Source organism: Austrofundulus limnaeus, unplaced genomic scaffold, assembly GCF_001266775.1.
Source record: "Austrofundulus limnaeus strain Quisiro unplaced genomic scaffold, Austrofundulus_limnaeus-1.0 Scaffold27, whole genome shotgun sequence".
NCBI lineage: Eukaryota > Metazoa > Chordata > Actinopteri > Cyprinodontiformes > Rivulidae > Austrofundulus > Austrofundulus limnaeus.
The window spans coordinates 350231-368901 of record NW_013952429.1 but is presented as its reverse complement, the minus strand read 5'-3'; the positions used below and the strand labels follow the sequence as shown (position 1 = coordinate 368901).

Below are 18671 nucleotides of genomic sequence, written 5' to 3'. Positions count from 1 at the left end.
AATATTTGGGGTCACAAGTTTTTGCCATGGATATTTTGTGGGTCAGAAGATAAAAAGTTTGGGAACCACTGCATTAAAGAACAGAAAGCGATAGCTATTCACACCTTTACCAACACGTGTTTATCTCACCCTCTTCTTGTACGAGGCTAATTAATCCAGCTTATAAAGTGCCAACACAACTAACTGTTTATGTCACATAAGGCAGTGATTTAAAACATCAATCAACATAACTGAGAAGACAACACTGATGTAAACATTCTTTTATCACAGAGCTATTCTTAAAGTTTAAAGATTATAAAGAACCTCAGTCTATTTCATGTTTTTTGTTTGGGTGTTTTTCTTCAGTTACACTGAAGGATCATTTCCGTTCATGTTGTGTTGTGATATGAGCCCTGTGTGTAACACTGTGGGACAGCAGCGTGGGAGAGGAGAAAGGCTCTATGATTGGCTAATATCTGACCTGATTGATGAAGCAACAGAGTTTGGTCTAACTCTACCATTAAATGTAGCATGTTTGGTGTTGGGTGGTGCACGTTTTCTGGCAGTAAAGGTGACAGCAGTACTGACCTTCTGCACCACGTTCTCCTTCTGCATCTGACTCTGCCTGAGCTTCTTGAGCAGCACCAGGCGAGCCTCCTCCAGACGCAGCTCTTCTCTCAAAGCTTTGATCATCTGCTGCCTCTCTTCTTCCGTCTTACCCTGAAACACAGGCGCCAGAAAACATGGAACGGAGGGTGAACAGATGCAAAGAGTCCACACGCAATACCTTTTGTCAACTATTCAAATACATAAATAAATCGGCACCAAAGAAGAAGTGACAACAAAAAGTAGACATTAAGATCACGGAGTAGCTCTGTCTCCAGACCTCAGTCCAGTCTGTGGAGGCAGCTGAAGCTGAAACATTTTGTAACTTTTATGTAATGTGGGTTCTTTCTAGATTTGACTTGATATTCTGTCTGTCTATTAAAACGTATTATTAGGGATGCACCAAGCAGATATCAATATTAATATTGCTGTTATGGCCGATAACCTATATTTACTGATATTACACAAACACAATTGTCTTTTTTCCAATACCGTAAAAAATGAGCAGACCAAAAAAAATCAATATCAGACGTTAAAATAGGCCCAGTTTTACTTGTCAGACAGATACAGATATTAGTGTTGGGCGGTATACCAGTTCATACCTAATACCTGTTTTTATTTTTGTTATATGAATTTTCTGAATGCTGGACATTCGTGTTCAGGTTTAATAGCCTGAACACGTGCGGAACGTTTCGTCGCGGCTGCCAGTGAACTGTTTCCCGGGGGACACTTTTCCTCGCAGCACCGCTACGTGCGTTAGCATGCTAATGTTATTGTTGGAGCAGCTTGTTGGAGTATCTGGCGGAGGGTGGTGTTTCAGCTGCTTATATTGACTGAAGTAAAAGAGAAAAACATCCTGTTTACACCATCGCTGAATGTTGTAAACAACTCTTCAGTGACGTGCACAGTTAGATTTAATGCGCGTCATTATAATGGAGATGTTAACACATGGAGACTTTAACATGCTTTTATTGTGAAAAGCCCGGGGGAAGTAGTTTGTAGTGGAACTGAATTGGCTAGTGTGCAAGGTGAGTCCTGTTAAGCTTTATTAAATAACATAAAATAGACCCAATCAAAATCTTTACTTAACCCTCCTACACAATCGGACCAAAATACGTGACTACCGTCTCCAACCATCGGTCAGAGAAGAACAGACACAGAGGAGGGAAACAGCGACACAGACAGAGGTACAGTAAAAGAAAAAAGTTAATAAGCAACATTTGTACATTTTATTATCATCAGCTGAGCTGTGATAAAAAATAATACCGTGATTTACCGTGAAACTGGTGTAAATGTTGAAAATACTGTGATATAAAATTTGGGTCATACCGCCCAGCTCTAACAGATATGATAAAACAATGACCAACATCGGCCACTTCCAGTGTTAATGCTAATATATCATGCATCCCAAGAAATTAACATAAAATTTAAAGGGCTTTTGTGAACAAACTTTGGAAAATAATTATTTGATAACCTGCTCCTTTCCTAACAGCAAAAGTAAATATGCAAGTTTCTGATTTTGTTCATTAACTTGTTTGCTTTTTCATTGCAGTACCATTTTCATGGGCTAATTACAGAACTTCTGTAGTGGTGAGAAAAAATAATTTACTTCTGGAACCAAGAGAACCAAACGTCTCCTACTGCTAACGCGCTGACAGCTGGACTCTAACATTTAGATTTCAAACATCGGAACATGAAAGCTGTGCAGAGGTGATGCAGATGTTGACGGTTAATTACCTTGAACATATCTAGGTTGGCCTGTTGCATGCGCTCGTCAGGTCGAGGCGTCGTCCTAGGGCTGGATGCTTCGTTGTCTGACAGGATGATGACATCTGGAGATGGAGTTTGTCTGGCACGGTCAGCCTCACTACAAGGCAGCACGAGAAAAGTGAAAAGTTGCATCAACTTTAGTGATAATTGACAGGGATATTTATCAGAAGATAAAGTAGATGTCTAACTTGATTTAATTAGGGTTCTGTCACTCGTTTTGTTTTACTTTCTATCAGATAAATAAGTACGTCAATCAGAAAAAAGCATCATAACTTCTCCTATTAGTTATAATTAACAGCCCAGTGAGATACAACACAATTCACATATAAGTCTATAAAATGTCTCAAAATGTTTATGTTGGCTCCTAATATTTCTTTAAAGTGCCTGTGACATGCATATACTTAAAATACAAAAAGTCAAAGAAAACATCTTTATACTTAAGAAAATACACATGATTTTACCCATTTTGTCACATAACCGGCCTATTTTCTTTTGAACTTGGCTCAGCCTAAGTGAAACAGGAAGTGACATCAAAGAGGAACTCTTTAATAAAATAAACTCCCTGGTCTTTGTTAATTAAAACAATATGATTTAAAGTTGAACTCTTCCTCGTCTCTCTTTGATAGAGACTCAAAATAATCTAAAGAAACATGAGATTCTTCTCTACAGCCTGTGTTGTTAGTCATAGTAGCAAGGCTCTGTTTACATGCTGACATTCTCCTTTGACATCACTTCCTGTTTCTTCACATGTAAATATCTCAATAACCGTTCATCTCAGTGACATGAAATTTGTTTTGCAATATTTCATCAATCTTATCTTTCCAAAAATGTATTCACGTTTATCTCAAAAATTAGATGTCACAGGCACTTTAATGCCTTGTTGCTTGAATAACAAACCTGTTTAAATAATTTGGGATAAATTGATCTCCAGACCAATCGTATCTCAAACAGTTAATGGTCAGAACTGTGACTGGAGTTCTCCTCTAAGTTTATAGCCCCAAATGTCCAGATGTAAAAACCACGCCAATTTAAAATGCAACACTGCAGCCAATGTGCTGCTCAGGACGAGAGATGATTCAACCAATCTGCTGGCTGCTTTTTGTACATCGCCCTGAGACGACTTTTGTTGTGACTTGGTGCTACACAAATAAACTGAATTAAATGATAATCACTAAAACTGGTTCCAAACTGACTTTTCTTCATTAACTGTAGAGGGAGACTGCCAAGGCGAGTAAAATGTAGGTGATTTTCAAAAACTGGACTTTCGAAATGTGACCACATGGCTCACATTTAGAAACATTTAGACTTTAGTAAGACTGAAAAGGAAAATTAGCCTATTTTCTTGCAATTTTTCAGTCCCCAGGTAAACCAGAACAGTCCCAGCCCAGTGAAATACAACCCTTAACAGCACTGGCAGATACGTTGATTTGTTGAAAGCAGAACAGGAAACAACATTAGCATCCTTGTTGAGGGGTTAAATTGAAGCGGCCAGACTGTGCTGGTGTTCCTCAACTGTGGCAGCTTTGGGATGTGACCAGTTGGAAAACTGGTGATCAGCAAAACTGAGTGTAGCCCAGCCTCACTGGTGCATGAGGGGGTGAAGTCTGGCCCACGATGTTTAGGCCAAAACTAAGCTACTGTAACTAAAACTACAGGGGGAAAATATAAATAAAACATGATGCTGGCTCCAACAGAGGAACGACCAACACAAAGTACAACATGGTGTGTTGAATATGAAGCAAATCATATCTATATATATATATAAAAACGTTCACCTGGCATTAATAAACACAAGTTTTCTTTACTACAATGTAGAGCTGAGGAGTCGAGCAACGACTGCATTGATTGATAGATTTTTAATGCCAAAAATTTGGGACGTTGTGTAAAATGTAAGAAAAAAAAAAACAGAATCCAAAGATTTGCTAACCTCAAAACTCATTCTATTCACAATGGAACATAGTTATTATTTTTTTAAATTAAGATATTGTGCCATTTTTGGAAAAAGGTATTTTGGAATTTGACGACAGCAACTTCAAATGTTTGGATGCGGACACAAAAGGCTGTTAATTTATGTGATAAATGGCATGAATACAAATAAAACTGGGCAGAGGTTCTAAAATTAGATGTTCCTCTATGAAAAATTTGGAAAATGTCATCAAAAACTTTCAAGGATGTGGAGAATCATCTAAAGGCAATATTGGATGCCCGTGATCTTCAAGCCTTCAGCGGCCACTGCATTAAACCAGTTATGATTCTGTTACGAGCACCATGTGTTCAGCAACACTTCCACAAATCACTGTAAACACACTTCACTGTGCCATCCACAAACACAGCTTAAAGCCTTATCATGCAGAGAATCCATATGTTAATGCCATCCAAACACATCACCACCTCTGGGCCAAAGCTAGTTTAAAATGGACTGAAGCAAACAGGAAAACCGTTCTGAGATCAGCATCAAAGATCTTTTTGAAAACAAAACGATGCCACGTCCTCGGTACTAAGCAGGACGTCCATTCGGCCTGTCATGAGAGCACAGTTCAAACAGCTGCCTCTCTGATGGTATTGGGGTGCATTAGTGTATCTGGCATGTACAGCTTAGGCCGGCGCCACACTACAAGAAAATCAGGCCGATTTTTGCCCTTACGACAATCTTAAGAAAGTCCAGATTATCGTGATGGCTCTAAACATAATCATAGCAGATATTCCCGCCGTGGGAGGTGAGTTAGGAGTTTTTGGCCCGATATCACAGTGTGTGTAGTGTTCAGCCGAGCTCTCAGCCTGTGAATAAGACGTGTAGCCAATCAAAAAGCAAGGTGACGTAAACATGGAGCGGAATCCAAAATAGAGAAGACAAAAAAAAAAACAACTGTCAGGACTCACCAGAAAATCTGCTGGATGTTAGAAGTCCTATGGAACTGTTCTTCCTCTGGTAAAAATAGTCCACAAACGATCAACATTGTTTCTTCCTCGTCGCAAAGCTTTATTTACTCTGAACTCACGTCTCTGGAGGTCACGTGAGATTTTTCCTCGGACATCTGAATTCTCGCGAGATTTCAGGAAGTCTCGCGTGATTTAATAGCCGACAACATCTGAATGTTCATGAATGAAATATCTTTACGTGTGTGGTGTGTTGTCTCTTGCCGTGTGGTTGTACACCACACACTGTGGGACCAAACCTGGTATATCTATGATTTTTTTTATCCTCATGTGTGGAGTCTCTCAGTCTTTGAAAATCGTCCGACTGTTTTAAAATCTTGTAGTGTGACTCAGGCCTTACAAATCTAGAAAGGCACAATCAATGCAGAAAAGTATATTCGAGTTTAGAGCCACATGTGGTGTATTATTCAGGGAAGGCCTTGCATATTTTAGTAAGTCAATGCTAAACCAACATCAAGGTTTCATAACTGAAAAGTCTGGGTGTTTAACTGACCTGTGTGCAGTCCAGATCTCTGACCAACATATGAAGTAGGGGTGCACCGATTACAGTTTTCTTGTCAATCTCCGATCCCTAAAAGGTCTGACCTGCTCTTTCCGATCTTGACCGATATCGATTTTTTTAAATAACTGACACTGTCAGATGTTATAAAGTCACAATACAACTTCAATGTTCAAATGGTATTTTACTGAAATACTTTAAACAATACAAACTTGTTTTAACTGAATATAAGGTAGAGCTCAGAGCAGAGCAAAAGAGGACAGTGGCTGATTTTCAGACCTTTGTGGAAGTAGAAAAGCTGATCTAATCTAACGATCAGCCGATCTCCAATCTCCCAAAAGTAAGGAAATCGGCACCCCTATGAAGAATCATGAAACAAAAAATCTGCTTAAGACGACCCAGGACCGTTGAACAGATAGAACGCTACACCAGGCAAAAATAGGACAACATTCCCTCTAAAGTCACCAGCAACCGTTCTGCTCAGTTCCTGAACGTTTGTTGTTAAAAGAAGAGGATGCCTCACAGTGGGAAAAGTCTTGTTCCAACTTCTTGAGTTGTGTTGATGTCATAAAATCTAAATGACCCCCCACCCCAAAGCACTTGATATGTTTAATATGTTCCATTGCAAATAAAATACGTGTTTCATAGATTTTCAAATCCCTGCATTCTGTTTATATTTATATTTGACACAATCTTGTCTAAATTTGTCTTTAAGACTCTCAGAATTCACACCACTTCTTGTTTTCTTGTTCAAGTTGTATGTTATAAAATTCTTCCACTATCTAAAGCCAAAACTACTATGACAGTCAGGCCCATGATTAATGTTTAAACTTCTGACCACAACTGTACATCCTGTACTATACACAGTGTTCCATAAAAACTTATTTCTCACCATCTTCTGCCAGCACTCATATCCACAGGTTCATCTATGATGTTCTCTTTTCCATTTTTACTTTGTCCAACGTGACCACTGTGGCCTCCAAGCCTTAGACTCCCGTTTAGCTTCTCCTCATAGGCAGCGCCCATTAGGCTCTGGTGGTGGATGGCGCTGGCTCCGGGGCCTTTCCCATCTCCGAGCGTCCCTGGAACCTCAAGGGCTGCCAGGTCAGCCAAGTCTTTGCGTTTCAGTAGCGCCAACATCTTAAGACGCTCCATGGCCTCGTGACCTTCCATTTTCAGACGCTTGGACAGGGCCTCCTCCCGCTCACTGGGTGACTCTAAACCTCGCTTTAGCAGATTTAGCCTCAGCGCATCATCAGACATCCGCTCCATCCTGAGGGAGACACAGAAAAGTTTGGACAGTTTATTTTTAGAAGACATTAGACCTTTTATACATTGCATTGACAGGTGATGATATCCTGTCACCTCTCATGCTTGACTGTGATAGACAACTCTGGCGACAGGCAATAAACATTTCTGGTTAAGTGTTTTAACAACTTTGACGCATATATTCTCTACTACATAGCAGTTTAAGGGTTACAGAGTAGAATTTATGTCTAAATTTCCATTTCCATTGTAGTGCAAAGCAGTACAACCAATCTACTAAACCAGTGGTGGCCAATCCTGGTTGTTAAGAGCCATAATTAGGCCCATCATGGCAAATTTTGCTGGACTATAAATTGTCTCAGAAATTATGATAAACAATATCATTCAGTGACCATTTTCAACTAATTTAAACCTCTTTCACAAGACAGTTCTTCAAAATGGCCTCACACACCAATCTGGATTTAAGTTCCCTCGGTTCATTCATAAATCACAGGAGAAGCCGGCCAGGTCCTGCTCAAATGTACGCGTTCAGAAATGAACCCAGCAGTGCAGAACCAAAAGAGACGTGGAACACATCTCACAACAAATTTATTGTGTGTCTGTCTCATATCAAGCAAAACAAACTGAAATAACTTAATTTTAGCAATCCTGTGGTTCAGTATTTTTAAAACTAACTACAAAGTTGCTGTCCTGTCAGTGTCATCTTCCATATCCCCTCAGTAATAAATCTGTTTGTTGATTAAATCCTGCCGTCGCTCACTGATGTCATCAGTTCGTTATCATTTTTCGAGCTGCGGACCGCAGCTTTCTTTTTCACAAGTTGGCTGGCCCGGCTCTGATACTACCTCTGATTAGGACTGGGCAATATAGACAAAAAAAAAAATCTCGATTTCATTTTCCGATATCGATAATCTGACTATATCTTTCCTTCTTTCTTTAAAAAAATAAAGATAAAAACATGCTGTCAAATCCAGCTTGCTTACTAGGACATGTATGGATATGACAAACTACAAAAACATTTGAAATAGTCTCCTAGAGAACATGGTGATGTTCTCCTGACGATGATGCGGAGAGGGTAAATGTTAATGTTCATCAGTGAACAATGAACAAAGGTTTCTGTGGCAAATATTCAGTGAATGGGGAGTTATGCCTCTGTCTTCACCACTGTATTTGTTGTCTGTTCGAGACAGTATGAATACTCAATAATGTGAATTTACATATCTTCAAAGCAACATGAACGAGAATATCGTCTGTGATATACATATCGCCCACCTCTACCTCTGATATTGTGTTTTTTCTGAATGATCCTGGAAGGACAGAACACACGTCAGTCCTGGACTGAGCTCTAATACAACTCCCGCCCACCCACAACCCTGCTTACAAAGCTTATAAAATTAATGTACGTAAAAAACAACAACAACAAAAAAAAAAAACGACCTGGACCAAAGACTGTAAAAACAAGACACAAAAACAACTGGTGAAGCTGTAAAATCGCTTCCCATCTCCTTTATCCAAGCTTGTGCTATTTAATCTGTCTTCCTCTGGCGTCAGAAAAACCCTGCAGTTACGTTTGCGCTACTTACAAAGATTACAGAAGTTTATGAAATTTACATATGCAAAACAAAACAAACAAAAACAACTCGTAAACCCAAGGTTGGGCATGGTGTCATGAGAAAAAAGACCCTCCTCTAGCTAAATGTTCACGGGGCTCTAATGTTAAATAGGGATGTCCTGATCAGATATGCACTCAGAGTATCTGTGGCAGATATGACCATTTTTTGAAAATCAGGTAGAATCAGATTTGGCCATGTTATCGGGCCGATCCAGTTTTCGCGACAGTTTTCAGCATCATCATGCTTTACAACTGCTGTTAAGAAGTCAAGATGCACACAAGCATGCAACCATGTCCACAGTGTGGGAACACTTTTCAATGGAAAACAATGGATGTTGAAACTGCATCTTGCAAAATCTGTAAACTGGATGTTTCTTGTGGTGGAAACAGCAGGGCTCGCTTTAATACTACCAACTTTGTCACTTGGAAAGAAATAAAGAAATAAAGCTATTGGAACGGTATTGGATTGGTATCGGAAAGACTAATCATTAAAAAAATCGGATTGTATCGGGAGCCAAAAAATCTGGATCGTCCTAATGCTAAAGAGGTTTCGAGACGATGCAGTACCTGGAAAGACAGCTCACTCCTCCCTAAAGAGTTAAAAGAAATTAAATGAAAATTATCAACCTCATTAAAAAAACTCATCTAATTTTAATTTATCATGTGATTGATTTATTGCTTATGGCAGTGGTTCCCAAACTTTTCAGCTTTTGACCCACAAAATAACAGTAGCAGAGACCTGAGGCCCCAACTATTTTTGGATGATAAACATTTGTATCAGGTCAACAAAACAATAGTTAATATTAATAGTAACAATAATTTTTATACTCCTTTGTAACAACTAAGGCAAAAATGTAATTAATTCCAAAAATCTTTTCAGGACCCCACCTTGATTTTTCGGGACCCCACTTTGGGTCCCTATCCCAACTTTGGGAAACACTGGCTTATGGCTATAGCCCTATAGCCACAACCTGGCATGTTTTCTATGTTTCTCTCTTTTGACACACCTGATCTGAATGAATGACTAACAGGCTTCTGCAGAACTGGAGACCTGCTGAAAAGCAGGGGAAGCAACTAAAACATGCAGGATAGTGGCCCTCAAGGACCAGGACTGGGCAGAACCGCTCTAAGCAAACACATCCCATGGAGGATTGTGGTGGAGTGGAGTCAAGTGGCTCCCTGTCGCCTGCTTTCACAACAGAGCTGGAAGAGGAGCAGCTCTATATTGAGGAAGACTTCAGGTAATTGTACCAATTGACTGTTTGCTTCATTCTATTCTATCAAACAGTACAATAAACGTGGGAACTATCAACGCTTGACACCCAATCATTCAGACAAAGAGTTTTAGACTCTAGCTGCTTCCATCTGGACATGTTGGTGACTTCATAATCAGAGCAGTAAAAATAACTAAATTTGACAGGGGTACACAAATCAGCATAACACCAGCACAGCATGATCACACTTGGTTCCAGATTCTAGTCTAAAAATTTTCTTAAACATTTATTCTCCTAAGAATGTGGCAGAGTAACATTTATTTAGCAGCCTGAAAATACTTATGGTGGCTTCACATTGCTGTCAGCTGATCGCAGCCTCTGTGTGCATCAGTTTAGTGTTGCTGTGGTAAGACCAGAAAACCTTGCAGAGCCTACAAACCACTCTGTTAGCAGCTGGCCTGAAGTACTCCCATACGTTAGACCCTTCAGCCCTGGAAAAATTTATAAACCAGCAGTTCAACAATGAAGCAGGCAAAGAAAAGTCTTCTGTCATAATATTTTCAAAAGCTGTTGCCTGAACGGAACCAATACTTGGCTCCTCTAGGCAGAGAATACTAGTAGTAACACTTATTTTAATCCAAACATTTAAGAAATTAGGATAAATTATACTTAAAAATATGCTTGGTTAAAAATATTATTGTCAACAAATTATCGGTCAATGTCATCCCTACTAAAACTATAAGCATTCCTCACACCATTCTTCATGACAGAGTCTCACACTACAACCATTTAATGAGAAATGACAGTTATATCTATTTTGGTCAAACCTTGAAAACAAAATTATTCGCCACCTCATGTGATACGGCAAGATTCCACACTCAGATTATGGATTGTAACTGACTCGTCGCCACTACCACATCACATTTAATTGTTAGAGAAATATAAATAAAACAGAACAAATACAGTCAGGTTCAGGAGCACGAGGTTCACTTTCAGTTAGATGTTTGCCTTCCAGTGAGATGGTTGCAGGATCACAGCCCAGGTGGAGACCTTTCTGGGTGGAGTTTCTCCCCGTGCATGTGGGGGGTACTCTGGTTTTCTCCCACAGACCCAAAACCTGTACGTTCAGTTAATTGGTAACCCTACATTGTAGGGGTGCACGATAGTTATCGGCCCGATATCAGGGAATTATGACGTCATACTTATTGGTCCGATATCATAACAAACAGAAATGATAATATATTTTTTTGCCAGCGCGGAGATGAGAATGTGTGTTTATTTTTACCCTTTTTGTTCAAATCACTTCCTGTCTGGCACAACCCAAGCAATGTTCAAGTTGCATCAGAAAAAAATACTTTCTCACTATAACAATAATTAGAATACTCCGTGCTGAAAAACCAGTCATTTTAAGAATTATTAATATTATTTTACCAATTAACCATGTATGTTACACACAAACTTTATAATTATACACATAAAAAGGTTGGAAAAACTACTCCCAATTTGAGAACATGTAAAGTCCCTTACCTCCTGAATGCAGCATAGGGGTGTAAGAAAATATCGATACACTGAAATATCGCGATATTTCATTTCCCGATACTGTATCGATATTATAAAGCACTGTATCGATTTTTAATTAAGGTTTAAAATGTCAACCTTCTTGCCAACCGTTCATTTTTGTGTTGTAGTTCAGCCTCTGACCACTAGTTGGCAGCAGCAAGCCAGCCATTTGGCTCCTCTACCTCTTGAGCGCCAGAGAGTAAGGGTAGCATTAGCATTGTAAGTAAACATTAGCTTTTCTTTTTTTCAGTAAGAGGTTTTTATTTAATAGAATTTTTGGACAAAAAAATTGCAATATATCGCAATATTGCCTTGCTTACAGTATCGCAATATATCGGGATATATCGTATTGTGACCCCTCTATTATGATATGTATCGTATTGCCAAATTCTTGCCAATACACAGCCCTAATGCAGCACAGAGTCCGTCTGCTAAAATGCTAACAACAACAAGCTAGCGTTCAAAAACTCATCGGGACTTAAATCATTGCTGAGGCTTTTGACAAATCCAATAAAACTGCCAGAGAGGACGCAGATTTCAAGCAACTTAACGATGGAAATGATGGAGCTTGACAAGCAGCCGTTCACCCTCGCTAAAGACCGAAGCTTTTATCTCCTTGTTAGCCACGGTTTACCATGCTGAACTGCCTGTGTATCTTCCTATAAGTAGTATGATGCGGTCGTAATGCATTCATACTCTCAGAAGCACTCTTTCAGGTAGAAAAAATGTTTGACATCATATTAATAATAATAAAAACAAATGTACTTTGAATCTAACTTAATTTAAGAACTGATACCGATAAGCGATAACTTTCTCCATCTAACGGCCGATAACCGATAGTAACCGATAACATGCCAGGAGATAAGACGAGACAAAAATGGGTAAGATCATAACATAAATAAACAAGACACTAAATTATATTATTTGAAATAAACTCTTAGCAAACAAACATTTCTTAAAAGTATATCAAACAAAACAATTTCTCATATGTTCATCTTTTTAAATAAGGCACATTAATTATATATATAAAAAAGACCTTTTAACACTGATCTCAGATTTAAACAAAAGAGAAAATGTCATTCCACAAGTTCAAAACAGATAATTCACTAACACAAGTTATTGTGCATCCCCTACGAAATTGTCCATAAGTGAGTGAGAACGGACGTTTGTCTCATTTGTATCTGTTGTGGTTTTGAGATGGACTTGGTCCAGGGTGTCCCTTGCCTCTCATACAGATATGGGTACCAGTGACCCCTGTGTCTCAGAAAGGAAAAAGCTGGTAAAGAAAATGGATGGATGAAATGGATGAAGGAACAACAATGTTTTTTCTCCTCCTTCAGTTGTCCTGAAACGTTGTCGGGTCAAGGAATCAAAAAAAAAAAAAAATAGATCACAGATAAATTTAACTGAACTTGTTGGCTTTGTAAAACATACCCTAAAATAAAACAAAAATAAAATAAAATCAGAATTAAAAAAATTCTTTAGATCAAGTAAAAAACAAACAGGCTTTTCAAATCCATATAAATCCCTTTGGGGTTGTACGGTACAAGCCGCCATGCCATTTCTTCCTAATTGACTTGTGACAGTAGATGAGGCTTCGCCTCCATTTGCTGAAAGAAACACACATGCGGCTCTGCAACATCTCTGCCGAGTCTCCACCTTTAATGAGCCGGAGGAGCTGTGCTGTGAATGGTGCTGATGAGCCAATCGTAGTTAGCCTTGTGCCGCACGTCAGTACCATGCACCCCAACACCCCCTCCACCCACCCATCCTGTCTCCCCCTATTCTTGGTTATCAAGACTACAGACGGCCTTTACATAACATAAAGACTGTTTAAGTTGTCGCTCGCTCACACACACACACAATATTCCCTTTCAACCACACATTCATTCCAACCTCAGCTTCTGGTTCTATGCCAGACCAACGAAATAATTACAAATATATAAAAACAAACTGTGGCAAAATGGCAAGCCCAAAAAGAGGGTGGATGCTGATAGTATACAGTCACACTTTAAAGCAAAAATTTTAATTTCAAACACCAAATAAGAACATTGAAAAGGTTGGCATTTTTTATGAAAACTAATTTCTCGATGCCTTTAAAACCAAACACCAAAACTCAAGCATTCTTACTCTAGCAGCAATTTACAGCTCAGATATGTGTGTGTGTGTGTGTGTGTGTGTGTGTGTGTGTGAAGACACAGCCCTTCAAATGACGGCGGCAGATAATCAGTCATTCACATTTGGTACAGCATTCCAACAGAAGGAAGGATTTTTTAACCCCCCCTGCTCCAGCTGTACAGTACCACAAAGAAACGTTCCTACTTCCCTCCCCTCCCCCAATTCTTCAAACCCTCGTCTTTTCCTCCCCCTCTTTCACAGTAAAAATAAACACATGCTTATTCTCAGGGGCCCCTTAAATGTGGCCAAAGCTTAGAGTTTCATTTGTTCATATTACACCGGCCAATCAGGTGCGAATGTGCCTGTGTGTGTGCGCATATGGGGTCCACGGTTGTGGGTAGAAGGGTGGGGAGGGTAGGGAAAAAAAGGGACACAGCCAAGATACACAGAGAAGGATTTTTTTTTGCATCTCTAGCTTTACTTGCACACGTCTTTGTGTCTTTGTTGTGAGCGTTTGACTGTTTACCACGGCAGACGGGGATTTTAACCCAACTGAGCACTAATTAATGTGGTCTTGTGCCACCGTGGGGACAAAAACTGAGGTCCTCATGGGTAAAAATAAGTGTTTTTTTTTTAGATCAAGACTTATATAGAGTCAAGGGGGTATCCAGCTTAGATGGTTACTGTTCGAGCGTGAATGGAAATGTATTCTATCAATGAGGAGTATCCATTAGCAAGAACAAAACTACATGTACGTGTACACAGGGCAAAAGAAGCAGAGCTGGCAGCGCTCTCCTGATATAATACCAGCTCCTAATTCCTTCCTTCCATCCCCCAGCATGGACACACACACACCGACACACCATGTTCTTAATGCAATGAGCTGTCGATCAAATGGCTGCTGCTAAAATGTCGTCTTCAGAAAACTATCGACCTTCGTTACACTGCTGATGTAAACCTCTTTTCTGTGTTTGCCAGTCTAACAGAGGGATAATAAGGTATTTTACACATGTGAAGTTGTATCTCCTGCCTATTTTACCTAAGATGTGCATCATGGCTGATGCAACTCTAGTCCCTCCTGCCCACCTTAAGCTTTCTGTCTCTTTGCCACCCCAACTCCTTCTTCTCTGTTACACTTTTTTACACAACAGCCTGGAAAGTGTTTCATTTTAGCAGTTCCCAACTCCCAAAGACCAAAAACACTAACCTGGATTATTCTAGTGTAAATAACTAATGGCCTCCACACTAGTGCTGTTATTCTAAATTTAGATAAGGGGTAAGAAGGTACTTGTATTTGTGGTTCAGCATCACAAAGATGATGTGACATTTATGGCACCACATGGTTAAACACGAGTTGTTCATATTTGGTCATTGGCTGATAGAACATGCTTCTGAATACAAAACCATCACTTCATTCATAAGAAATATGAGCAGCAAAAAAACTATACAATTCAGGCTTAAATCATGATACAACGAAATTCAATATGATTCAACCCATCGAAATTCCATGCAAGACACAGATTACACACATCTGACCACTTGGTGCTGACATGCAGACAGTTTCAACACAGAACATTGTAGAGCTCACTAAATCAATCAATTTAAGAACAATTTCCAGAGTATCAACTATCTGAGAACTGATGGCGGTGCATCCTTACAGCACGTGGATTGTCTGTTGCCATTTTCTCACGTTTCTTGAGAACTTGCTTCAATGTTGGTTGTGCTACTGCTAGCGACAACAAACTCTTTGGACTCTTTGTCATGTCTTGTCCTGAAATGCTTTATCAAACTGCTGGTGTTAAAACATCCAGTTGTCGCTCCTCCCCTTGACAGTTTAGCAGAGCACAGCAGACAGTCTGCCTGTTTGGTGTCCTTCGTGTTAGGGTTGGGCGATAAATCAATTTCATCGATTAATTTGAATTTGCCATTTATAAAGATTTAATTTAGGGAAAATCGAGATTTTTTTCCCCCACCAGTGCACTCTTTGGGCTTCTGTATTTCAGAAGTCACCCCACCTGTCCCTCAAGATGCTTGGTATACGACATGACAATATGGCAGCTAACAAAGAGGATCTACTTCTCAAAAAAGCACTGTTTCTTCAGTTTTCTGGAACTGGTTAGGTTTTGCAACCTCGAACTTGGAGCAACAAACACCTCACAGCAAAATCTGTTTGAAAGCTCTTGCTACAAAAAGCAGAAGTACAAAAAACTGTTTCAATACCTGAAACAGAGGCACTCTGTTATGTGGGAAACGAAATCGATTAAAATCAAATTTGGGATGAAAAAATGTGAGATTTTTTTTGGGTCATATCGCCCAGCCCTACTTCGTGTTGATCTTATATCTCCAAACTGCCGACATGTTACTTATCTTCTTTTGTCGTCTTCCGTTATTTGTGGGGGTGCGGTCGGAAATAACTTGTCGGTGCATTAGCGCCACCGCCTGGTATGGAGTGTAGTTTACCCTTTGTGCTGCAGCGTAGCACAGGAGGGGACAAAAGCGGTATCGGTTAAGAGTATCGGCTGGTTATATGAGTACAAGTTTGACTACTAGATTCTGGTATCGGGCCTGATACCGGTATCAGTATTGGGACTCCCCTACTCTAAACTAGTTACTGTGTTGTAAAATTATACTATCATCAGTCAAATTAACTTCTTCGTTTTAACAGATTAAAATAGTCAGATTTGAGTTGAAACCCAACTTTTTCACGGTGGAATGGCAGCATCTCTTTAGTAACACTATGTGATACCCACATCATCTACTCACTGCTCGTAAGGGAAAGACTGAGTGCATTGTGGACTCTCGGCTGAGTAGATTTGTTTTCACCATTCGCTAGAGAAGAGTTTGCTGTAGTCTGTAGTGTTATGGTTAATGTTAGCTGCTCTGTACCCCTTAAGACCATTGGGCTTACATGGACACCTGATAGTGAGTCGCATACAAAAATACATCCTCATCACGTGGAACTATTGGCAGTAACAGCAAAGGAGCCAATATTAATTGGTGACAGTTCTTCTGATAATTGCAGATGATACAATTTTGCTTTTATTCATTTTGTAACTAAAATGAAGAGTACCCAGCTGTCTTCAGAAGTCACCAAATTATAAAATAGTGTTTACTGGTGTGTAATTTAATACCAGTCTAAGTATAGCTACATTTGAAAGCCTTAGAAGTTTCTTACAGAAAATTACTGATCAAACAACATCATGAAGACCAAGGAAGACACTACCAAGATTAGGGATAATGTCAAAGCCAAAATATTTATGAAAATAAAGCAAGTGGACTTCACTTTTGTAAAAGATGCTTCATTTTTCATCCTGGAGATTGTCTCAACTCAAACTGGAGAGTGTGGGGATCCAAGCTTTAAACTGTATGAGGTGCTCTGCATATGATAATTTGTGATAAAAGTATATGATGCATTCAAGACTAACTACTGGTTCTCAAGAGTAAACAGAAAACAAAATATGGATAATGAAAATTTTAGCTGTGATCTCAGATGAAGTTACGTAAAATACAGAAATTTAGTAAAATGCTCTTCAAATGGCTGGAAAATATAGTTTTGAATAGATTTTTTTTTACAAAATTTCAGAAGGGAGTACAACCCTAGATCCCCTATAACTGCTTCAGTCCACAGCTGCTCTTTAACTTGAGCAGGTGTTCCTCATTGCCATTAGCAAATGTTGGCAGGTATGAGGTAGACTTCTGTTGTTCTGTTTCAAACTAATTATATTGTTAAATATTTTAACCTTAACCTTGTCTCTAAAAGGTAAAAAAAAATCAAAGACTACTATTTAATTGTGTATGTGAATGTATGGCAGTGAGATTTAGAAAATTGCACAAGAGGCGCCACCTGAAATCTTGCCCAAGGAACCAAATTGGCTAGTGCCAACCCTGATGCCCCGCCCCCGCCAACGAGACGGTCCACCCCTCTAAGAATTTCACAGCATGTAGTCATTTTTATTTAAATAAGGCCAGATCAAGTCGAGAGCTATTTTTTTGCATCCCTCCATATCCACCTCTCACCAAACTTGGGGAAAAAGACGGTGCAGAGTGAGGCTGAGCGTTGTGTGTGGTCCTCACAAAGATAGGAAGACATTTGCGTGATTAGACGTACAGCTCTGCTTTTAATCACGTAGCACCTATGCGACAGCTTTGCAAGCTACTTTTTCTTTCTTTAAAAGAAAATGTGACAGGTGAAGCCACAGCATGGTTACCTTATCAATAATTACTGCCTTTTTTTCTTTCTCTGTGGATGGGGGGTCAGCTTCACTCAGCTGCAGGTGAACAACTCCCGGGAACGCACACGTTTCCTGGACTATTTTCCACCGAGGATTACGCCATATTTTATATTTAATATATTTCTAAAAGCACTTCACAGCATTTCCGTGTGTTCACAACAGCTGACTGTTTTTTAAAGTGAGGTGCAGCGAACATATCCACCTGCAGCTCGGCTCCGACCAGCCCGGGACTGAAGAGTTTCAAAGAAGAGGATGAGGAGGAGAACGAGGAAGTTCTCCTCAAGCAGCTCCTAAAACTGTCAACCTGCTGACTGAGAACATTTGTTTATATTACACCTTGAATACAGAACAATTTAGCCTACGTATTAAATTATATTTTTATTGAGATATTTTTTGGACAACCAAAATGTTTTGAGGACAACCAGATTTTGTCAAACCCCCACATGAGAGGTCACCACCACGGTTAAAAAAATCTTTGGGGAAACTCTGCTGAGTTAAAGTTCTTCTAGAGTTCTAATAATTATTAGAAAGGACATGATTTGAGGTTTTTACTGATAATATTTTATTCAAAACATGTTACAGAAGTCATAAGAAGCAGGTTTATTTTGAACAAACATTACAAACGTGTTCATTCCTACAAAACTGTAAAATATATTAACAAACAACACTAAACGGATTCAGATTAACATCAAATAAATCATGTTTTATAATTAAATATCTGTTTCCTGCTATAAAGAAAAATTCTCCTCCTGTCCTCCATGTTCCTAATCAGGGTCAGGGTGGGACTGGTACCTGTCCTCGCTGCCTTTGGGTGAAGGCAGGGGACACCTGGACAGGTCTCCAGTTCACCAGAGACACCTGGACAGGTCTCCAGTTCA

General features: G+C 39.4%; 1 protein-coding gene across 1 annotated transcript in view; it reads right to left on the bottom strand.

Moving 5' to 3' along the window:
• The window catches only part of gatad2b (GATA zinc finger domain containing 2B), a 67644-nt gene that overhangs the window by 20790 nt on the left and 28183 nt on the right, over positions 1-18671 (bottom strand). The window contains exons 2-4 of the mRNA XM_014004825.1: positions 6684-7064; positions 2323-2452; positions 568-699 (exon numbers count right to left, since the gene is read on the bottom strand). Of these exons, the coding sequence (XP_013860279.1) occupies positions 568-699; positions 2323-2452; positions 6684-7063 (642 nt within the window). The 5' untranslated portion in view covers position 7064. The remainder of the gene's footprint in view (positions 1-567; positions 700-2322; positions 2453-6683; positions 7065-18671) is intronic.